Source organism: Gopherus flavomarginatus, chromosome 2, assembly GCF_025201925.1.
Source record: "Gopherus flavomarginatus isolate rGopFla2 chromosome 2, rGopFla2.mat.asm, whole genome shotgun sequence".
NCBI classification, from domain to species: domain Eukaryota; kingdom Metazoa; phylum Chordata; order Testudines; family Testudinidae; genus Gopherus; species Gopherus flavomarginatus.
Genome location: NC_066618.1, coordinates 265,446,821 through 265,471,462, shown reverse-complemented (window position 1 = coordinate 265,471,462; position 24,642 = coordinate 265,446,821). Strand labels below are relative to the sequence as shown.

At 44.1% G+C, this 24,642-nt stretch overlaps 1 protein-coding gene across 3 annotated transcripts in view; it reads left to right on the top strand.

Annotated features, from left to right (window-relative positions):
- Window positions 1-16,149, top strand: part of LRP12 (LDL receptor related protein 12) — a 77,761-nt gene extending 61,612 nt beyond the window's left edge. For all 3 annotated transcript variants that reach the window (XM_050940722.1, XM_050940721.1, XM_050940723.1), the window contains 3 exons: window positions 667-1,768; window positions 10,299-10,431; window positions 13,752-16,149. In XM_050940722.1, coding sequence (XP_050796679.1) covers window positions 667-1,768; window positions 10,299-10,431; window positions 13,752-14,618 — 2,102 coding nt within the window. In that variant the 3' untranslated portion in view covers window positions 14,619-16,149. The remainder of the gene's footprint in view (window positions 1-666; window positions 1,769-10,298; window positions 10,432-13,751) is intronic.
- The last annotated feature ends 8,493 nt before the right edge of the window (window positions 16,150-24,642 follow it).

Here is a 24,642-nt window from a genome sequence, read left to right as displayed (position 1 = left end):
TCCTGGCTATATATTTTTGTTTTCTGTTCTGCCTGCCTGCTGCTGGACTCTGCTTTCCTATCTGTTTGAGGGTAGGCAGGAGAAGAGTAGGAGCAACCAAAGAGAGTGTCTTCCTCTTGGTCCTGTGAGGGGGTTGATGAGGGGTATAATGGCTCTCAGCTCCTCCTCCTTCCTGTGGATTCCTGGTTGCAGAGCAGGAGTTGGGAAGAATGCAACATGCTGTGAAGGAGAGTGGAGCCTGGTGCTCTAGTGAAAAAGAGCTTGTTCCCTAAAAGTTACTGGGGCATGATGATCTTGTGGTTTGGGTGGGAGAGGGAATTGATTTTTATCTAACCCTTGTTATCTAATTTTGTGTATCTTTGTGCAGACAAGGGAGGCAGATTTTCTTCTGTTATAAATTGTCATGGCTCTGACTTCAGTGGAGCTCCGTTGATTTACAGAAGCTGAGAATCCAGCTCAAGCTATCATATTGGCAGAATTTGCTGTTTAAAATACTGTATTGTATTTGGATGTATTTGGGGTTGCAATGATTTATGGAGACCTAAATAGTTATAAAGTACTCTTTAACCACATGGTATTTATAATTAATATGCAATGATGACCGGAAAGTACTGGAGTCTAATAGAAGTTACCTATATTTACAAATTGTTAAATGTGTGTTTTCAGGAAAATCTGATGAACCAAGATGCGATTGTAACCAGTTTCATTGTGCTAATGGAAAATGCATTCCAGAAACTTGGAAATGTAATAACATGGATGAATGTGGAGACAACTCTGATGAAGAAATCTGTGCCATAGCTAATCCTCCAACAGCTTCTTCCTTTCAACCTTGTGCTTACAATCAGTTTCAATGTCTTTCTCGCTTCACCAAAGTTTACACTTGCCTTCCAGAATCTTTAAAATGTGATGGAAACATTGATTGTCTTGACTTAGGAGATGAAGTAGACTGTGATGTGCCAACATGCGGGCAGTGGTTAAAATATTTTTATGGTACTTTCAATTCTCCCAATTACCCAGACTTTTATCCTCCTGGAAGCAACTGCACCTGGCTAATAGACACTGGTGATCATCGCAAAGTAATTTTGCGCTTCACTGACTTTAAACTTGATGGTGCTGGTTATGGAGACTATGTCAAAATATATGATGGATTAGAGGAAAATCCACGCAAGCTTTTGCGTGTGTTAACTGCATTTGATTCTCATGCACCCCTTACAGTTGTTTCTTCTTCTGGGCAGATAAGAGTGCATTTTTGTGCTGACAAAGTAAATGCCGCAAGAGGGTTTAATGCTACATATCAAGTAGATGGCTTCTGTTTGCCATGGGAAATTCCATGTGGTGGAAACTGGGGTTGCTACACAGAGCAACAGCGCTGTGATGGCTATTGGCATTGCCCAAATGGAAGGGATGAAACCAATTGTAGCATGTGCCAAAAAGAAGAGTTTCCCTGCTCTCGAAATGGTGTTTGCTATCCTCGTTCAGATCGCTGCAACTATCAGAATCATTGCCCTAATGGCTCAGATGAGAAGAATTGCTTCTTTTGCCAACCTGGAAATTTTCACTGTAAAAATAATCGCTGTGTATTTGAGAGCTGGGTATGTGATTCTCAAGATGACTGTGGTGATGGTAGTGATGAAGAGAATTGCCCGGTCATTGTACCCACCAGAGTAATAACAGCAGCTGTCATTGGGAGCCTTATCTGTGGATTGCTGCTTGTCATTGCACTGGGATGTACTTGTAAGCTGTACTCACTGAGGATGTTTGAACGAAGGTAAGTAGCACATGTTCCCAAAGTTAAGATAAAAGTATTGTAATTATATAATGTACACAGTAAACAATTTAACGTAAGCATATATCAATAAGAATGGTCATATTCGTATTGTGTAACTTCTAAAGGTGTTCTTCCCTCCTATATTTTTGAAGTTCTTATTGGCAGTGATGGTGGGGATGATGGGAAAGAATAATTTTGATCACTTGCTTGTGAGCAGCTAAAACATCCAATTTAGTTGCCCAATAGAAAAAAATGAAAAAGTGCTAATTTTCAGGCTGTGGTCTCATTCTGAAGGAAATTAAAATTAACTATTGTTGCCATGATTGACTGGCAGCATTTCTGTGTGTTCTGCTTGTTCTGTTTTGGACTGTCCAGTGCCAGGGTTTCTCACTCTTCTTTTTCTTAGTGTGTCTACTTTTCACTGACTAGTGTGTTTAATTGTCTTTATTTTAATATGAATTAGAATGCTGTTTGTCACCACTCCTATACTGAGAGTAGCACTGTAATCATGTGTAGTCATGTAATCAAACTGAATTTAAAATTCTGCCACCATAAATAACATGAATCTTGATATGGTCTAACCCAAGGGTGGGCAAACTACGGCCCACGGGCTAGATCCGGCCCCTCGGGGCTTTGGATCCAGCCCATGGGATTGCCACCCCCCGTGGCGGCGCAGGTCTTGTGACGCTTCTGGAAGTGGCCAGCACCACGTCCTTGTGGCCCTTGGGGAAGCGAGGAAGAGGGCTCCATGCGCTGCCTCCAGGCATTGCCCTCCGCAGCTCCCATTGGCCAGGAACAGAAAACCGCTTCCAATGGGAGCTTCGGGGGAGGTACTTACAGAGGAGGACAGCATGCTGAGTCTTCTGCCCCTTTCCCCTCCTCCTCTCCCCCACCAAGGAGTCAGGGCAGGCAGGGAGCACATCTTAGCCTCGCTGCGCGCCACTGCCACTCCAGCACAGCTCCAGGTAAGCGGCGCCGGGCTGGACCCTGCACCCTGAATGTCTCCTGCACCCCTGCCCTGAGCCCCTCCGCAGGGCCAGATCGAGGCACCAGCTGTCATAAACAGATAGCTAAGGTTTAACGTCTCTTTCACCTGGAAAGAAGTAATCTGAAACACCTGACCAGAGGACCAATCAGGAAACAGGACTTTTTCAAATCTGGGTGGAGGGAAGTTTGTGTCTGAGTCCTTTGTTCTTGGTCTTCTGTCTGACTCTCTCTCGGCTATGAGAGGATTTCTGTTTCCTGCTTTCTAATCTTCTATTTCCAAGTTGTAAGTACAAATATAGTAAGGCAGTAAGGTTTCTATTGTTTTCTTTTGTATTTACATGGTATAGTTGCTGGAATGTTTTGAATTGTATTCTTTTTGAATAAGGCTGTTTATTCATATTTCTTTTAAGCAATTGACCCTGTATTTGTCACCTTAATACAGAGAGACCATTTTTATGTATTTTTCTTTCTTCTTATAAAGCTTTCTTTTTAAGACCTGTTGGAGTTTTTCTTTAGGGGGGAACTCCAGGGAATTGAGTCTGTGCTCACCAGGGAATTGGTGGGAGGAAGAAGTCAGGGGGAAATCTGTGTGTGTTAGATTTACTAGCCTGACTTTGCATTCCCTCTGGGTGAGGGGGGAAGAGAGATTAGCTCTCGGTACTTCTGTTTTCCAGGGCTGGAAACAGGGAGGGTGGAATCCCTCTGTTTAGATTCATGGAGCTTGCTTGTGTGTGTCTCTCCAGGAACACCTGGAGGGGGGAAAGGAAAAGGTTTATTTCCCTTTGTTGTGAGACTCAAGGGATTTGGGTCTTGGGGTCCCCAGGGAAGGTTTGGGGGGACCAGAGTGCCCCAAAACACTCTAATTTTTTGGGTAGTGGCAGCTTTACCAGGTCCAAGCTGGTAACGAAGCTTGGAGGTTTTCATGCTAACCCCCATATTTTGGACGCTAAGGTCCAAATCTGGGACTAGGTTATGATATGGTGTGCAGCGTTTGTGGGAAAGATAGAATCCAGAAGCCAGTAGGAATATTATATATTTCTTTTCTCTGCTAGGGTCTTTTAAGCAGAGAGAAACAGTTTGGTTTTAAAAGGAACCAGAGAGAATTTTTTTTTCTGCTCTCTCTGGCAGTTTTTGGCTTGCATATTAAGCAAGGAACCATTAAGGGTCTATTAAGGGTCTTTTGTGACAATAGCACTCCCATTGAGAGTCATTACCAGCACTATACACATGCAAATAAAGTGGTTTTTCTGGTTTACTTTACATTGAAAACATTAGCTAGAGGAAGAAAGGGAAAAAGGCACTGTTGCTAGGCAGACGCCAGGAGGCAACAGAGCCTGCAGTACAGACAATAAGCACCGGAGGGCACCCCAACACAGGAAAACAGGAACCATGCCTAACAAGACAAAAATGGAGGCCGAAGGACAAATCAAAGACGCCGAGCACAGGCGAGAGATGGAAAAAAAAATACAGGAACTAGAAATAAAACAAAAAGAGATGGAGCTAAAAGAAAGAGAAGAACAGATCAAAAATGCAGCCCACCTCAGAAAACTACAAGAAGAAGAGGTGACCTACAAAAGAGAACAAGCAGCCAGAGAGGCAGCCTACAAAAGAGAGCAAGAAGCCAAAGATGCAGACCACCAAAAACAGCTGGAAATAAGAGAGAGAGTGGGAACTCCAGAGGGAAGCTCACCGACAGGCCATGGAATTAGAAAAGGCTAAGCAAAACACAGCCAACCCTAACAACCCTGCGCCAATGATTGTTCCACAGCACAGGAAATTTCCCACCTACAAGGCAGGTGATGACACCGAGGCCGCCTTGGAAAATTTTGAAAGAGCCTGTCTTGGGTACAGCATCCCTGAAAACCAGTACATGGTAGAATTGAGGCCACAACTCAGTGGACCTTTAGCAGAGGTGGCAGCTGAAATGCCTAAGGAGAACATGAACGACTATAAACTTTTTCAAACCAAGGCCAGATACAGAATGGAGATAACCCCGGATCATGCCCGTCAGCGTTTCAGAACCCAGAAGTGGAAACCAGATGTGTCATTTCCCAAACACGCCTACTATGTTGGGAAAAATTATGAGGCCTGGATATCAGGACACAATGTTAAATCCTTGGAAGAACTGCACCTCCTCATACAAATGGAGCAGTTCTTGGATGGTGTTTCTGAGGACATAACACGGTACATACAAGATGGAAAACCCAAAAATCTCACTGAGGCGGGGGAGATTGGAGCCAGATGGATGGAACTAGCAGAAAGCAAGAAAGCTACTGTCAAGGGGAATAAATACCCCAGGGGGCACACCGACAACGAACCCTACAACTGGGACAGCCAAAGACCCCGCATACTACCCAAGTAAAGCCACAGACACCCTATTCTTCCACCTCACCAGTCTCCAGTAACTCACCTCGACCCAGTGACCCGTCAGATGGAGGATGCTTCAAGTGTAATGAACTGGGACATATCAAGGCCTACTGCCCAAAGACCGCCAACCGAGTGCAGTTCATTACACCGCCATCACCCAAAAGATCCCCAGGCCCAGATGCCTCTCAAATACCCTTGGAGCGAAGGGAAAATTTGAGAGTGGGCGGAAAGAAGGTTACTGCGTGGAGAGACACGGGGGCACAAGTGTCAGCTATCCACCAATCCTTCGTAGACCCCAAATTCATCAACCCAAAGGCCAAAGTGACAATTTACCCCTTCATGTCACAAGCTGTAGACTTGCCTACAGCTGAACTGCCTGTCCAGTACAAAGGCTGGTCAGGAATGTGGACTTTTGCAGTCTATGACAATTATCCTATCCCCATGCTACTGGGGGGAAGACTTGGCCAACCAGGTGAAGCGGGCCACGTAGCCAAACCAGACAAGCTTCCAAACCCATTCCTGTTCCTGAGCCATCCACAGACGCCCCGTCTGTGTTACCAGAGACCCAGACAGAGGTAGTGGACCCGGATTCCATGCCAACCACTGAAACAGCCACAGCGCCTCCAGTCCCAGGCCCGGAACTGGAACAGCAACCAACACCAGCAAGTGCAACCACATCTGCAAACTCAACGCCAGAGGGCGCCAGCGAGCCGGAACTGGCAGAAGCAACAGACAGCCATACCCAAAAGGCTCAGCCAGAGCCTGAAATACCCTCAGGTGCACCAGCGGAGAGCGGTTCACCAGCAACGGAAACAACCCCATCACCTACATCGCTTCCAGAGGGACCAAGCCCAAGTCCCCAGTCTGAGGAAGAACTGGTGACCCCAGCCTCAAGGGAACAGTTCCAGACTGAGCAGGAAGCAGATGACAGCCTTCAGAAAGCGTGGGCGGCGGCACGGAGCACCCCACCACCTCTCAGCTCTTCTAATCGATCCCGGTTTGTTATAGACCAAGGACTTTTATACAAGGAGATTCTTTCTGGTGGACACCGGGAAGAATGGTGTCCGCAAAAACAGTTGGTGGTTCCAACTAAGTACCGGGGGAAGCTCTTAAGCTTAGCCCATGATCATCCCAGTGGCCATGCTGGGGTGAACAGAACCGAGGACCGGTTGGGGAAGTCTTTCCACTGGGAGGGGATGGGCAAGGACGTTGCCAAGTATGTCCGGTCTTGTGAGGTATGCCAAAGAGTGGGAAAACCCCAAGACCAGGTCAAGGCCCTTTTCCAGCCACTCCCCATAATTAAGGTCCCATTTCAGCGAGTAGCTGTGGATATTCTGGGTCCTGTCCCAAAAAAGACGCCCAGAGGAAAGCAGTACATACTGACTTTCGTGGACTTTGCTACCCGATGGCCGGAAGCAGTAGCTCTAGGCAACACCAGGGCTAACGCTGTGTGCCTGGCCCTAACAGACATTTTTGCCAGGGTAGGTTGGCCCTCCGACATCCTTACAGATTGAGGATCTAATTTGCTGGCAGGGACCATGTAAAAACTGTGGGAAACTCATGGGGTGAATCACTTGGTCGCCACCCCGTACCACCATCAAACCAATGGCCTGGTGGAAAGGTTTAATGGAACTTTGGGGGCCATGATACATAAATTCGTCAACGAATACTCCAATAATTGGGACCTAGTGTTGCAGCAGTTGCTGTTTGCCTACAGGGCTGTACCACATCCCAGTTTAGGGTTTTCACCGTTTGAACTTGTGTATGGTCACGAGGTTAAGGGGCCATTACAGTTGGTGAAGCAGCAATGGGAGGGGTTTACGCCTTCTCCAGGAACTAACATTCTGGACTTTGTAAGCAACCTACAAAGCACCCTCCGACACTCTTTAGCCCTTGCTAGAGAGAACCTAAAGGATGTTCAGGAAGAGCAAAAGGCCTGGTATGACAGACATGCCAGAGAACGTTCCTTCAAGGTAGGAGACCAGGTTATGGTCTTGAAGGCGCAACAGGCCCATAAGATGGAAGCATCATGGGAAGGGCCGTTCACAGTCCAAGAGCGCCTGGGAACTGTGAACTACCTCATAGCATTTCCCAATTCCTCACTAAAGCCCAGAGTGTACCATGTTAATTCTCTCAAGCCTTTCTATTCCAGAGACTTACAGGTTTGTCAGTTTACAGTCCAGGCAGATGATGCTGAGTGGCCTGACGGTGTCTACTACGACAGAAAAAAAGACCGTGGCGTGGAAGAAGTGAACCTCTCAACCACCCTAGTACGTCTGCAGCGGCGACACATCAAGGAGCTGTGCACTAGCCTCGCCCCATTGTTCTCAGCCACCCCAGAACGGACTGAACGGGCATACCACTCCATTGACACAGGTAATGCTCACCCAATCAGAATCCCACCCTACCGGGTGTCTCCTCATGCCCAAGCTGCTATAGAACGGGAGATCCAGGACATGCTACAGATGGGTATAATCCACTCATCTACCAGTGCATGGGCATCTCCAGTGGTTCTGGTACCCAAACCAGATGAGGAAATATGCTTTTGCGTGGACTACCGTAAGCTAAATGCGGTAACTCGTCCGGACAACTATCCAATGCCACGCACCGATGAGCTATTGGAGAAGTTGGGATGTGCCCAGTTCATCTCTACAATAGACTTAACCAAGGGTTAACCAAAGGTACTGGCAAGTACCGCTAGATGAACCTGCGAAGGAGAGGTCAGCATTCGTCACCCATGCGAGGGTGTATGAATTTAATGTCCTTCCTTTCGGCCTTCGAAATGCACCCGCCACCTTCCAGAGGCTGGTAGATGGTCTACTAGCAGGACTGGGAGAATATGCAGTTGCCTACCTCGATGATGTGGCCATTTTTTCAGACTCCTGGCCCGAACACCTACTACACCTGGAAAAGGTCTTTGAGCGCATCAGGCAGGCTGGACTAACTGTTAAGGCCAAAAAGTGTCAAATAGGCCAAAACAGAGTGACTTACCTGGGGCACCAGGTGGGTCGAGGAACCATAAACCCCCTACAGGCCAAGGTGGATGCTATCCAAAAGTGGCCTGTCCCAAGGTCAAAGAAACAGGTCCAATCCTTCTTAGGCTTGGCCGGGTACTACAGGCGATTTGTACCACACTACAGCCAAATCGCTGCCCCACTGACAGACCTGACCAAAAAGACCCAGCCAAATGCAGTTAAGTGAACTGATGAGTGTCAAAAGGCCTTTACCCAACTTAAGGCAACGCTCATGTCTGACCCTGTGCTAATGGCCCCGGACTTTGACAAGCCATTCCTAGTAACCACGGATGCATCTGAGCGTGGTATAGGAGCAGTACTCATGCAGGAAGCAACGGATCACAACTTCCATCCAGTCGTGTTTCTCAGCAAGAAACTGTCTGAGAGGGAAAGTCACTGGTCAGTCAGTGAAAAGGAATGCTACACCATTGTGTACGCCCTGGAAAAGCTATGCCCATATGTTTGGGGACGGCGGTTCCAGCTACATGACCATGCTGCACTAAAGTGGCTTCATACTGCCAAGGGGAACAACAAGAAACTTCTTCGTTGGAGTTTAGCTCTCCAAGATTTTGATTTTGAAATTCAGCACATCTCAGGAGCTTCTAACAAAGTAGCTGATGCACTCTCCCGTGATAGTTTTCCAGAATCCAGTAATTAAAAAGTGTTCTTAAAATGTAGAAGTCTGTTAGTTATATACTTAGTGGTATATGTAAAGGTGCATGTGTTGTATTAATCTGTTTATTTTAAAGTTCTAGGAGGAAATCGCCGCCAGTGAGCTTCCGCACTGTCTACAATTTGGGGGGCGTGTCATAAACAGATAGCTAAGGGTTAACATCTCTTTCACCTGGAAAGAAATAATCTGAAACACCTGACCAGAGGACCAATCAGGAAACAGGACTTTTTCAAATCTGGGTGGAGGGAAGTTTGTGTCTGAGTCCTTTGTTCTTGGTCTTCTGTCTGACTCTCTCTCGGCTATGAGAGGATTTCTGTTTCCTGCTTTCTAATCTTCTATTTCCAAGTTGTAAGTACAAATATAGTAAGGCAGTAAGGTTTCTATTGTTTTCTTTTGTATTTACATGGTATAGTTGCTGGAATGTTTTGAATTGTATTCTTTTTGAATAAGGCTGTTTATTCATATTTCTTTTAAGCAATTGACCCTGTATTTGTCACCTTAATACAGAGAGACCATTTTTATGTATTTTTCTTTCTTCTTATAAAGCTTTCTTTTTAAGACCTGTTGGAGTTTTTCTTTAGGGGGGAACTCCAGGGAATTGAGTCTGTGCTCACCAGGGAATTGGTGGGAGGAAGAAGTCAGGGGGAAATCTGTGTGTGTTAGATTTACTAGCCTGACTTTGCATTCCCTCTGGGTGAGGGGGGAAGAGAGATTAGCTCTCGGTACTTCTGTTTTCCAGGGCTGGAAACGGGGAGGGTGGAATCCCTCTGTTTAGATTCATGGAGCTTGCTTGTGTGTGTCTCTCCAGGAACACCTGGAGGGGGGAAGGGAAAAGGTTTATTTCCCTTTGTTGTGAGACTCAAGGGATTTGGGTCTTGGGGTCCCCAGGGAAGGTTTGGGGGGACCAGAGTGCCCCAAAACACTCTAATTTTTTGGGTGGTGGCAGCTTTACCAGGTCCAAGCTGGTAACTAAGCTTGGAGGTTTTCATGCTAACCCCCATATTTTGGACGCTAAGGTCCAAATCTGGGACTAGGTTATGATACCAGCTCAATAAGCAGGTGCTTGTTGCAGCCAAGGGGAAGGGGTGGCATGTCGGGCTCTGGTGGCAATTTGGCGGCATCGGGCTCTTTGATGGCAATTTGGCGGTGGGTCCCTCTCAGAGGGAAGGACCTGCTGCCGAATTGCCGCCGAAGAAGAAAGCGGCATGGTGGAGCTGCAACTGATCATGATCGTGGCCTCTTCCCCTCGCCCCTCCTGGCCGCTTGGGGCGGCAAAAACCCTGGAGCCAGCCCTGACACTCCCACACGCTACATTCCTTCCCACACCCCAGTTCCCTACCCCAGCCCTACATTCATGGCCCTGCATGCAATTTCCCCATCCAGTTGTGGCCCTCAGGCCAAAAAAGTTTGCCCACCCTTGGTCTAACCCCTATCTATGAACACATGCTATCTGTTTATGTACTATATAACTTTTTATTCTTCTTGAAAGATCATTTGAAACACAGTTGTCAAGGGTTGAGGCTGAGTTGTTAAGAAGAGAAGCTCCTCCATCGTATGGACAGTTAATTGCTCAAGGCTTAATTCCACCAGTTGAAGATTTTCCTGTTTGTTCACCAAACCAGGTAAGGTGTTTCTGATTATGCCCAAATAGAAGGCCATCCAATTTAAATTTTTACAAACTTTGCTTTCTAACTGCATGTTATGGGTTTTAAGGTTTATTACTTTCTTCAGCCACATTAATATTTTTGTACCACAATTACTTTTAAATATTGGACAACTCTCCATTGTAAGAGATGGTGACAGCACGTAACTGAATCATTTTGCGAAGAAGTTAATTTTTTTTAAAGGAATTTTTTTAAAGGAATGTCTGTATCTCGCAATAGTAAAAGTTACAACTGGTAGGTGTAGTGGTAGATGTTGTGTATATATTCCATGCAAAGAACATTAAGGTTGAAAAGTCAATCACTTGGAGATTGGGAAAAGTCAGAATTAGGGTGGTTATTCGAGTGCTTGCTCATGTCGAGTCCAAGTAGGTATGTCTGTGCCGCATGCACAGTCATCAAAAGGTTTTTTCCCTAGTGGTGCCCTTCAGATCAGCTCTGAAGCCCTCAGGAGTCATGCCTTCATGGCAATGTATATAGGTCCCTGCTGACCCACCATCTCTTCAGTTCTTTCTTACCACCAGTGACGGTCGGTGGAGCAGCTCTTGCTATGGCAAGCGATTCCCCTAATGGAGACTCTTTTTCTAGTGTTTCTGCAAATAGTTAAAAACGTAGTTAGTTTGAGGTAGTTCTTTGTTAGTTAAGTTTCAGTTGGGGGTTTCAACCATGGCCTCAAAGGTTCAAGCCATGTGGGTCCTGTCTGAAGCCTATGCCAAAGGGAGGACCCACAGGACACCTGTTTAAAGTGTTAGTGGGAAGCCAGTCAGACTGAGAAGTGCAAGATCTGTAGAGGCTTCCACCAAAGAACTAAAAAGGAGAGGGACTTTAGGCTAAAATTGCTCCACATGGAGTCAGCCCTTCGTCCCTAGGCACCACAGGTGGCATCTGACCATGTGTCTAGCACTTCAATGACGAGTACACTGGCCTTGGTAAGAGAAGCCATGATGCCAAGGACTCTGACTCCAAGGATCCACAGCATTGCTACTCCCTGGCACCAAAGATGACCTCCAGTGCGAGTGCCTCCATTCACTGGTGCCGCACGAAAGGAAGACGACCAACAGAGGTTGCTCTCCCACTAGAGCAGTGAAATGAGGAAGCACCAGTGAGGTGCGTCACGTGCCAGGACACCCTCGTTCCGCTCCGACTCAGCTGACACCATCGACTCTGGCCTCACTGGCAAGTCTGTCGAGTCTGGTTCTAGTGAACTTCTCAGTGCAGGTGCCTCAGGAGGAGGACTTTGACCTTCTTTCCACACTGGATACCTTTTGAGGCGGCTAGGGACCTCATAGCAATGATGGCACAATCCCGTGTGCAGGCTCTGGCGCCACAACCAGCATCAGCATTGCAAAGAGGTACCGTGCCCTCCAGGGGCAAGCCAGCGATGATGCGGCACTGCTCACCCTCACTTCAGCACCGCTCCAGATGGAGTCCTCATGGAACTCAGAGGTGGAGTCATTTGCCTCTAGGTGAAGCTAGCACCCCTCTAGACAAGAGGTGGGGCAGCCATTGCCTACGAAGTCATGGCCACCACAGTGTCAGGCACTGGCTCAATGGCCCTTCTGGACCCAGTGGGCCTACCACTGGGGCCAGGGGCCAGATCCTTGTCAGTGCTTTTAGAGGTGCTGGCCCCTCCATCTTCAACATCTGTAGCCCGGGAACCTCTCTGGGGACAGGAGATTGGCACGCAGGCAGGCACTGAGACCGCAGCACCATGCAGGGTGTTTCAGCGCAAGGGGATCCCTGCAAGCCAGAGGGTCAGGAAAACCCAGAGCCCCCATGGGCATCTTCCTCATCCTCCCCGGATGAAGTGGTGGTGGGCATATCTACCATGTTGCCGTTCATGGACAAGAGAGCCCACCAGGAGTTAATCAGAAGAGTGGCTGAAAATTTGGGCATGCAGGTGGAGGAGGTATTGAAGGAGTCCAAACCCTGGGTCGATGTTTTGGTGCTTAAAGGTCCCTTGGGGGTGACTTGGCACCTCATTAAGGCCATGCACAATGCTACTAAAGCGTTGTGGCAAGCACCCGTCTCTCTACAACCCACAGCTAAAGAGGTGGAGAGGAAATATTTTGTGCCATTCAAAGGGTATAAGTACCTGTTCACTCACGATTAGCCAGGCAGGAAGATTTTGAAACAAGAAAGATATCCTTGGCAAAATGTTAATTTTGACTGTGGCTGTTCTTGCCAATCAGAAATTGTGTACTGTCCCTGGTACTCCAGATCATATTTGATATGCTGAAGTAGTGCTTTGACATTTAAATCATAGAGCTCTTCTAGATAGTTTGACATTAAGATTCCTAGGTATCTTATAGAGTTTGTTGCCCATTTGTACCCAAATGCTTTCTGTAGGAATGACTTTTCAGAGTCTGGCAAACGTATAGCTAGCATTTCAGATTTGGCATAATTTACTTTTAAATCCAGACTTTCCCAAAGTCCTGGGCTTCTTTAGATATTAATTTTAGAGAAATATTTGTTTTTGGTAGAATATATAATCTGCCTGTAAAGCTATTTTCTGCTGTATTCATTCAAGTTTTATTCCTGTGATAGATTTATTGTTCTTTATCATCTGCAAAAAGCTCCATGGCTGGTGCAAAAAGTAAAGGAGACAATGGACATCCCCACGTAGTCTCGCTACATAATTTTACCCCATTAATTCGCACACCAGCTGTTGGGTTGGGTTGGTGTAAAGAGCAGTTATCCAACTTTAAGTGAGGAGTTACTGTACCTGCAATGCATGCCCCTAGTCACATCCCTTTATAATTTATGGTCATGTTCTGTTCTGGAGGGTTGTGAGTGGGGTTCTTCATCCCACCCCTTTTGTACCCCATGGGAGGTGTAAAGAGTGAGATTGTGCTCCGGTCAGGGGCAGACATTTCTCTTGTCTTTTAGTGTTTACCCCCCTTGCCCCTCCTGACTGGTTGCCTTTGAGATAAGGAGTGGAGGCACTTGTCAAGTGTGTGCTCATATATTGCATTCCCACCATGCCCAATAACATTTTAACTGCTCTATCCCTTAATTCTGTCCACTGTATGAAAAGCCTCACCTGGTTGTGGGAAATGCAACACATAGTGTCTTTGTTCATTGTTCTTCATACATATTAGTATAAGATATAAAAGTACCAAAAAGTCAAACCCAAAATTCTATCTCAGGCTGACAAACGAGCCTGTATGCTAACATCTCTCATTTATGTTGTGTGCTCCTTTTGGGCAGGAGCTGTATCATCCTCCTTTTCTGGCACATTATCAGCTCTCAGTGACTAATTTGTGTGTCTTTTTTTTCAGGCTTCAGTTTTGGAAAACCTGAGACTAGCGGTGCGATCTCAGCTTGGATTTACCTCAATCAGACTTCCGATTGCTGGCAGGTCAAGTAACATTTGGAATCGAATTTTTAATTTTGCACGGTCCCGTCATTCTGGATCACTGGCAGTAGTCTCAGCTGATGGAGATGATGTTGTTGCCAGTCAGAGTACTAGCAGAGAAGCTGAAAGAAATAATACTCACAGAAGTCTATTTTCAGTTGAAGCTGATGACACAGACACAGAAAATGAAAGAAGAGACACAGCAGGAGCAGTGGGTGGTGTTGCTGCCACTTTGCCTCAAAAAATTCCACCTGCAACAGCAATAGAAGCCACAGTAGGAGCATGTGGAAGTTCCCCAGCTCAGAATACCGGTGGCAGTAATACAGATAATGGAAGAGAAATGACAAGTGTAGAACCCCCATGTGCAAGTCCAGCACGCCACCAGCTCACCAGTGCACTTAGTCGTATGACTCAAGGATTACGTTGGGTACGCTTTACTTTAGGGAGATCAAGCTCAGTAAATCAGAACCAAAGTCCTTTGAGACAGCTTGATAATAGTGTTAGTGGAAGAGACGAAGATGATGATGTTGAAATGTTAATTCCAGTTTCTGATGTAGCATCAGACTTTGATATTAATGACTGTTCAAGACCCCTCCTTGATGTCTCCTCAGATCAAGGACAAGGGCTTAGGCAGCCTTACAGTGCAATGCATCATGGAGTAAGGTCATGTAAACGAGATGGTCCATGTGAGCGCTGCGGTATTGTACACACTGCCCAGATACCCGACACTTGCTTAGAAGCAGCACTGAAAAATGAAACTAGTGATGATGAGGCATTGTTACTTTGTTAGGTACGGATTGAATAGGGGAAATTGTATACAAGTTGGAGCAATATCAGTCATTGTTTTGTACTTTGTAGTTAAGAAAACTAGATTCTAGTTTTAAAAAGTCCAGGGCAAAATCATGTGAGTAACATGTTTTTGCCTGTGTGGTTGAATAAGCATTTCTTATACTGGGTAACTCTGGACTACTAAAGTGAACATTTTAATGACTCAGAATAAATCTATCCAGTATAAATGAATTGCTCTTTAAGTAACCAGTGTTCATCCAGTTAGTTTCAAATAAGTTTTTCCTGGTACTGTAGTTTACAATAGAAACATGGCTACTCAAGACTTATTGACTGCCTGTTTGTTTACCCCATATTAACAGGTTAATTTGTACAGAATTTTTCCTTTGGAAATTGAATCCATTGTATTATTGCCAACTTACTTGTAACTTAATATACTAAATGCTGATAAGGATTGTTAATGTAAAAATGTGTATTTTTCCTTTTGAGGTTTATATAACATTTTGTCTAAATATTCTTGAATTACATCATGTGAACTTTTTCAAAGGGAGAGACTTTCACTATAACACTTGTCTTTCAAAAGTTCAAAATACAGTGATGTATTGAAATTTAGGTATAATTAGATAAACTGATAGCAGAAGCCCTCTTATAGTCTTTACAACGTTGGAATCCAACATTTAATAAATTGCAATCCAATATGGTACAACTAAGTAGGCTATAAAATCCCAGGTCGTTCATTATCTCAGTTTGAGGACAAAAAATCAAATAGCTGAAGATGTTACAATATGCATTCTTAAAAATGTCTGATATAGGTACAAATACTAAACAGGATATGTTCCAACTGGTAATAGATCTTTCCCTAGTAATATAGGTATAAAACTTATTTGGATTCAAGGGATTTGCACTAAAATCATATTGAGGTCTCTAATGAGCTTAGTGCACAAGCACTATCACTTTATTCTCTAATACTGAAATTGCTATATATTTCCATGGCTCTTTTCTTGGGGAGTTGCATTTTGTTACAATTGAATTTCCTTTACTAAATCCCTATTTATTCATTGTATTTAAAAAAAAAAAATTGGTTTACTTGGTTTCAGACTGGTTGTTCAAAAAAAAAAATCCCCTTCAGTATATCCATTTAAATTTTTTTTTTTTTTTTTGGTAATATTACAAGTTGGAGCAAAACAGATCAGTGAAAAAAAATTGTTTATAGTTACCAATTTTGTGATAAGCAAGTAAGTGTGGCAACTAGTGTGATAGCAGGAATCTACATCTTTTAAAAACAAAAACAAAAAAAAATTGTCAACTACTGTCTTATTTATTCTTTGCCAGTCTGTTTTGAGTAGGCTTAATGATTCAGTATGAAAAATGTATTTGTGTGTGACTGTATGCTATTTATTAAATTTTAAATACTTTGCTGAATGTCATTTTAAAGCATGTTTAAAGTCTCTTGTGCATTTCTGTCATGTTATGCTGTCAGGCAGAACTGACTAAGATGTTTTAATATGTATCAAAATTAAAATGAATTTTTGTTATGTTTTGAGGTACTTTTTAAAGATAAACCAAAGATCTACATGTTTTTATTTTTTTTTATTTTTTAAAAAACTCTCATCTATGGAGTACAAACTCATCTAAAAGAGAAAAATTGAATTGATTGCAAAGTAGACATCTCTCGCTCGCTCACTTCATTCACAGACAGCAACCTGAGAAAATGAAGCAAAATTTTTACAACCTAAATGTTGACTTTATTCTCAAGAGGTAACAAATATATATCCAGCTTTGGGTATGATCCTGCAGATCTGAGCTTTGGGGAACCTGTGTGCAGTACAGGTGTTGAAAACTCATTTTGAAATTAGTCATTCTTCAGTTCCCAAGTGCAAGTATTAAATGCAGTTGTGCCAGAGGTACTAGGGTACAAATCATTAGCTCCAGATTTTGCAGCCCTTATTCTCATTGACCAATCCATATGCTTTTGATTTTAGCGGGACTACTTGAGGAGCAAGTTACTATGCAGCATGAATAAGGTGCAGCAAAAACTGGCCATAAAATACATATGAACCAAGTAAAATCTTCACTCCATGTTCTGATGTAAATTAGTATTTTAATATTTGTTTTAAAAAACCCTGACTGTATTAATGACATTGGAAAGTGGTTCTGAAACTGTTTGAATAACTGAGGTACAGTCTTCCTATCAAGCATTAGTGCGAAACATGTCAGACCTACACATACAAACAACAGGTGAACAGTATTGATTCTATTAGTCTATTGGTTTGCATATAGAGATTCGTTAGGGGAGGAGTGAAGTACAATGGTCAGTTCTCAAGAACGATTAGAGAGAAAATGTGGGAGTAGGATTTGATTGGGAACTGGGACACTGGCCATTGAAAATATAGATTTTATTTTCAATCTGTTACAATGCTTTTAATGCACCATATTTTAAGGGTAGCTATCTAGCTCACTGTTACTGGAAATACAAATAGTATCATTAGCACTCTGAGCAGACAACTATACCTCTGCACATCTGTCTGAACGGCTGGAAATATATCAAGTGGTTTTTTATTTCTTTTCCGTAATGTTGAGACATCTGAAGGAAATGCCAAAGATGAATAGTTACTGTCAAATAAACCTTTTACTTATATTTTAATTTTCTTTTAAATATGACATCACGTTCATCTACCAGCTCTGAAGACTGCACAATTTTTATAAGAGGTTTCTATTTTCTATGCATGACAGTTTCTAAATGTAGAAAGAGTTCGCATATAGATGTAATTTGTTCCTTTCTCATACCACGTTTTCTCTTCATCTATCATGCAGACCTAAATATAAGGTTGATTGCTTGAGTCTCTCTGTAGCACAAGTATTTCACTTATCTAGTTTCCAGTTACAAGTCCACCATGTGCATGAATGCAAGTGAATATTTTTGACCCATGCCTGCTCCAAAATTAATTCCAGTAGAGCACCCCGAAAATAAAACAACTTCCTTAGAATTGTAATTATTGTGTTCTATTTACTACTGTGCTAACCAAATCAGAACTCCCAGGCAAAGTTTATGCTTGTTCAAACTGCTAATCTTAGTGCTAATTCTGGGAAATTCATATTGATTATTTTCATCAAAGAGTGTTAAATCCTTATTGCAACTGGGACTTAATCCACAGACTCTTTGAGTGATTGCCCAAGTCCATTTCATTTCACTTCACTTCAGGTGTGTGCACACCCACTGCACCAGTGTGAGAGATTTTTCCCTTAGTGGTACCCATTAGGGCAGCACATGCCCCCTTTGCTGCCTCATGCTTCTCTGCAATGGTATAAAGGGTGGAGCCACTCCCCTACCTCCCTCGGTCCCTTCTTACCGGCAGTGGTTGGTAATCAGAGCATTTTAGCTTCTGCAATTTTCCCCCTCCGTCCCCACTTCAGGAAAATTGGTTTTTTGTATGTATTTGGTACTCATTTTCATAGTGCGTTCTAGTTTTCATAGTATAGTTAATAGATGTGTGTTCCCGCTCGTGATGCCCACTACTGGGGAAATGCCTCAGTCTCTGGGCTTTAAGCATTGCTTGCACCAGCTGCAGGAAATCCATGCTGGTAAGTGACAGCCATTCTCATGTTTAAAGTGCCTCAGTGTGGTTACATCTGGGACAGGTGCCAGATCTCCAGGAACTTTAAGCCCAGAATCAAGAAAGATAAAGAGACAAGGCTTCATCACTTTCTCATGGAGGCTGCCCTGCGTCCAACTTCAGAGCATTCCTGTTCGGTGTCAATACTAAGCACATCGATTTGAGTAAGGAGTGTTTCTCCAGACATTACTGAATCCTGGAGCCTCTTTCCTTCCCCTGTGCCAAGAAAGAAACATCATCAGGGTGTTTTGAAGAGGACTCATCCTCCAAAAGTTGAGGTCTCCAGTAAGCAGACAGGAAAGTGTGGGTCCTCAGAGAGGAGGCACTTCCTGGTGCCAATAACCTCAGGCAGGGTCATGGACTCCTGCTCCAAGGCCGGTGTCATTGGGGCCAACCACTGCCACGACCCTTGGTACCAACCCTTCTGATGCAATGAAAGCAGCATCAGGGGACCCTCTTCATGCCAAGAATACTGGAGGCTTACGCTGTGATGCAAGATTTCTTGTGCCTTTTAGTTCCAGATTCCCCAGCGGTGCAGGAGTCACTCGGGGCCAGTGGATATGCAGCCTGCAAGTGTGCTGCATCCCCTGGTACCATGGCCTGCTTCACTCAACCCAATGTCTTGCCTGCCACTGTCAAGAGGCAAGCCAGGCATGCTCTTCATGGTGCCTAAGTCCCTGGAGACTCAGTGCCAGACCTTACTACAAAGTGGGTGCTGCTGTGTTCAGGAGACTTGGGCTCTTTCTTGGAGTCAGAAATAGGCCCCTGTGCCCTTCGTTCTTAGAAGGAATCATTCACTTTCATTGAGGACTGCACTTATGGTAAGAATCGGAGGGTTCACACTGGTCCAGAGACTCAGAATAATGAGTTGATAGGAGTTGGGGCCCCATGGCCTACTAGTGGCATTATTGGAACTGCTGGGGGTTTCCTCCCACCTCAGGTCCTCGTTAGTTCTTCCTCCCTTCAGATCCCCAAGCAGATATTGCCATAGCTCTTGAGAAGAGACTCAAAAAGTTGCTTCCATTACCAATTTCAATACTGAGCAAGGCCAAACTTGATTGCCAAAGCCTCCTGTGAAAGAAGTTCGAGACTCCTCCTCAACTACCAGTGGAAGCCTCCAACTCATCACCATATGAGATGTTGACATCTGGAGTGTCCTCTCCTATGCAAGATGACTACAGGACATACCAAGACCTGGCTTCCTCTTTGGACTATCAAGTGAACTTAGTACAAGATTCCTCCTATAGACAGGTAGACAAACTGGCATAGGCCGTACCTTCCCATTTGTCTGTAAATGAGGCCACACTGAAGCCCACAAATGTGCTATGGCAGACCCTTCATTTCTGCTGCCAACGGAGCCAAACGGAGGCACCACATTCCTTCTCATGTCATGAGCATTTTTATACTCTTCCTCCCCTGGCTTGTTGGTTTTGTTGACAGTGAAAAAGAGGGAAAGCTTGGGTCAGCTCACATCAACCCCAAATCAAAAGAAGCAAAAAGTCTTGATCTTTTCGATAGAAAGGTTTAGTCTAGTGCTGGCCTGCATTTTCATATCTTGAACCAGCAAGCACTTTGCTATCAAGTACGATTTCTCCTTGTGGAATAATGTCATGGACAAACTGCTAGAGGTGGTGAGGCAGAAGTTTCAAGCTCTTTTGGAGGAAGGTAAGCTGGCTGCTAAATCTCTTTCCAAGCAGCATTGGATAGGGTGGATTCAGCAGCCACAGCCATGGTGTTTGCCATTATGATGCACTGGTGTTCGTGCTTTCAATCATTGGGTCTGCTGCTTGAGCTCCAACAGACTGTTAAGGATCTTTTGAAGGTCTGTCCCTCTTTTCTCAATAGACTGACTAGAATCTAATTAAAGACTCTAATTGAAGTTATTAGGGATTTGTACTCTTCTCCCTAAAAATTAAACCATTGTGCCCTCAGACATATCAGTGGTATCACTCCTTTACACCCAGGCAGCCTGATCAGTCTATGAGGAAGGTGAAGGCCTTCATAGGAGGAGACCTACCCTTTCTCAATTTTCATCTATCAGTGTTTCTAGGCAGACCAGAACTTCCAGTTGGTTTGATTGCCGTTTTGAGGGCTGTTTTACCAGTATGCGTGTCTTTTTTGACTGTTCATTCCACTGATACGCTTGGGGCCATATTTCCACTGATCGATGTAGTCTAAGCAGTTTGGAACTGGAATGTACCCTTCAGTTTTTCAATTCCTCTCTTCTCCCTTTCCAGGGACCACTCTCACGAGGCTGCCCTCCTCCTGGAGGTCCAGTCTCTTCTACATTTGGGAGCTATAGAGGAGGATCCTCTTCACCGAGAAAAAGGATTTTATTCACATTACTTCCTGATTCTGGCAGTGGTGGCTGCATTCCTAAGGAAAACAAGAGTACAAGTGTTTCCATACCTTGACAACTGGTTGGTGAGAGGTTGGTCCGTGTACCAGGCAGAATTCAGTGTGGCCCAGAATTCAGTGCATCTTCATACAATTGGGATTGACTTTTCCCTATTGATCAGCAATATTCTCCCTTGTTCAGAAAATAGTTTATAGGAACAGTCATGGGTTCTACGGTGGCCAGGGCTTTCCTTTCCGTAGACCAGATTCCAGGCTGTTGGCCATCTCACCTAAAGGCTTATCCAACCACATCTGTAAAGAACTAACAGACTTTTGGGGTACATGGCCTCATGTACATATGTGGTTCAGCATGCCAAGCTTCATCTGAGGAAGTTGCAGAGTTCATTAAGCTCAGTGTATTTATTCCTAGATTTGCGAACCAATGGACATATTGGTTCCAATGATCACAGGAGTCTTAGCCTCTTTGAACTGGTGGATGGGCCAACTAACATGTGTGGGAGTTCCCTTCATTCTCCCACAACCCTCATTGACTCTGATTACAGACACTTCCGTCCTTGATTCTCCAGGTGGGCTAATGAACCTACAGACTCAGGGTCTCTGCACTGGCTAAGATTTAGCTCTCCCAATAAATGTGAAACAGTTGAGAGCCATTCATCTAGCTTGTCATGCTTTCCTCCCCCGTATCAAGGGAGGGAATTTACTAGTTCCTATGGACAACATGGCAGCAACAGACGGAGGGGCCAGATCAGGTTGTCTGTGCCAAGATGCTGCTTTGTGAGTTTTGCATCTCCAACAGTGACTCATCTCAGCCTCCCACCTTCTAGGGGTCCAGAATAGTCTTACAAACTACTTGAGCAGATTTTTCACCAGTCATCATGAGTAGTCTCTCCAGCCACATAAAGATTCATTTTTTAAGTCTGGTGCTGGTAGGGAGTTCCCCATCCATACACAGAACTGTTTGTTACTTTTCACAACAGAAAGTGTCAGCAATTTTGTTCAAGAGCAGGTCACAGTCCAGGGTCTTAATGGATGCCTTCCTGTTGCCCTGGAGACACAAACTCATGTATGCTTACCCTCTGGTTCCACTCATTCCCAGACTGGTGTTAAAAGGCAAGCAGCATCACACTTGCATGATCCTCCTAGCACCAGCATGACCTTGTCAGCATTGGTTTTCCAATCTGCTGAGCCTCTCAACTAGATCTCTATTGACATTACCAAAACCAGACCTGATTTCAGAGGACCATGGTCAACTTCTTCCTCTCAACCCAGTTGTTCTTCATCTTCCAGCCTGGATGCTCCATGGTTAATGTCTCAGGAAGAGGTCTGTTCAGAGGATATGCAAAGCATCCTCATGAATAGCAGAAAACCTTCTAGATGCACTTGTTGAAGTGGAAACAATTCTCTTTACAAACTCAGCAAAAAGGTGTTTCGCCTCTTATTTTCTATATAGCATGTTCTGGACTATTTGTTGTAGCCAAAAGAACACGATCTTTCTGTTAGTTCCATCAGGGTTCACCTAGCAGCTATGTCCACTTTTCACCCTCCGATTGATAATCACTCACTTTTCTCCAGTCCCCTGTCATTCAGGTTCTTGAAGGGTCTAAGCTGATTACACTGCTCTACAGCCAAAATGCTTCTGAAATAAATGTAGTCCAACTTTACTAATTCTGGGTCACTGAGAACGAAAATGATGCTTAAAATTGTTGATTGGCTCTAGTTTTCAAGATATGCTCTTGGGTCAGTATATACGACCCTTGACTTGGGAATGGCGGAGGGAAGGGATCTCAATTTAAACTAGAAATGACTAAAATACGTCTTTGACTGGATCTATGAATAAATCTATGACTGGGTTTGGACAGTATTTGCTTTTTAGGCAAAACAATGAATGATGCAATCTGAAGCTGGTATTGTCATGTTATTCCTAGAAGTCATGGATGATGCAATCATAACAAAGCTTACATCACTCTGCTGAACAAATTGCCCTATATCAGCTCTAGAAATCATACAGTGTCGTGCTCTCTTCTTTGTCAGTGTTTGACTTTGCAAAGGGACACATTTCTGTTTAGCCAAAGTGAGGAGAGATGCCTCGTAACTTCTGCTATGTTTGTGGTGAAGTGACTTTTGCATCACAAAAGCGCAGTATAACCACTATGGTTAAGAGAGCCTATCGCCTTTATCTTGGCTGCAAAATTGGAGATCAGGACAAGAGGTGGGCCCCACACATATGTTGCAACACTTGTGCAAGAAGTCTTCGCCAGTGGTTGAACAGGAAAAGGAAATCTATGCCTTTTGCAGTGCCAATGATTTGGAGAGAGCCAACAGATCATACCAGCAATTGTTCCTTCTGCATGGTTCCTCCAGTTGGGAAAGGTGTGTCAAAGAAGAAAAAGTGGACTGTGCATTATCCAAACATTCCATCAGTTATACGCCCAGTACCCCCAAGGAGAAGGACTGCCGGTTCCTGACGCACCAGAATCATTCTCACTTGAGTCAGACGAGGAAGAGGAAGAGGATGAAACTTCTGGTCCTGAACCATCAATGTCACAGGACCCACATTTTCTCCCATCCTCCTCCTCTGAACCACGCCTTAAACACAAGGTGAACTGAATGACCTTGTCAGGGATTTGGAACTACCCAAGAGTAAGACAGAGCTGTTGGGCTCCAGACTACAGCAGTGGAATCTCCTGGCAGGCTATCAGGGCAAATGGAGCCCATCAATGCTTGCAGACTATTTCTGGACAATGACAAGAGATGCTCCATTTAATGAATACAAGAGACAAGCCAAGAAGTGCCGAGTAGGCACTGAATAGGACTAAACTATGTACATAATAGTTTTTTGCCTTTTGTTTCATAATAAATTTTATTTATATAACCCTTTTGCTGATTCTTAAAGTGTTACATAAACAGGACAGGTGAAATATTATCATGTAAAGCAACCATAAACAAATGAAAAGACCTAGGTTTACAATTTATGATTAAAACTCTACTATCTACACACAATATACATAGACATAGAATGTAAAAACTTAAATATCTTAGAAACAGTAGCCAATCAGTTGTTTTAATTGTCATATTTGAATTCAGCACATCAAAATATATAATAAATAGCACATTTTATCTCTGAAGCAGACGACTTCTCAAAAATTGTAGACCAGTGTTATATCCCCTTGGGACTTAAACCTGGCCTTAACAAAGCTAATTGGCTAATATGAACCACTAACTACCTGCTTCTTGCTTCATCTTTCAATGAAGGTAGCTTTGCTGGTGGCAATTACCTCTGCAAAGATAATAAGAAAATTGAGATCCCTGGTATCTGGACACCCCATACCCCTCCCACCTCCCCCATATGCAGTCATTTACAAGACAAAATATGCTCTCATCCAAAATTTTTCACCAAAGTGATTTCTCTTTTCCATATCAATCAGGCCATATACTTACCAGCTGTCTTTCCTAAACCTCATGCTCATAAAGATGAGAAGAAACTCCATATGCTGGATGTCAAGAAAGTGTTAGCTTTTTATTTGGACTGGATTAGGCCATTTAGGTCATCCTCACAACTGTTTATTGCAGTTGCAGACAGGATGAAGGGTCTTCCAGTGTCACCTTAAAGAATCTTGTCATGGAGTTTCTCTTACATTGGTTATGTTGTAGCACAAATGCATGAATCTCCACCAAGCAGACTCAATAACATCACAAGCAGCTTCTACAGCTTTTTTAGCTCAAGTACCTGTGGAGGACGTTTGTAGATCTGCAACTTGGCCATCAATACATACTTTTGCATCTCCTCATACCATCTTTCAACAGAACATAAGAACGGCCGTATCGGGTCAGACCAAAGGTCCATCTAGCCCAGTATCTGTGTACTGACAGTGGCCAATGCCAGGTGGCCCAGAGGGAGTGAAGCTAACAGGCAAAATACAGATTTGGCCTGTATCATTATTCAGGGAGACTACAATTCTACTTACTTATGAGTCACCTGAAATTAAATTGGCATGTGCAATCATTCAAATTAAAAACAGTTACTGATCTATTCTGTAACTGTTATTCTTTAATATC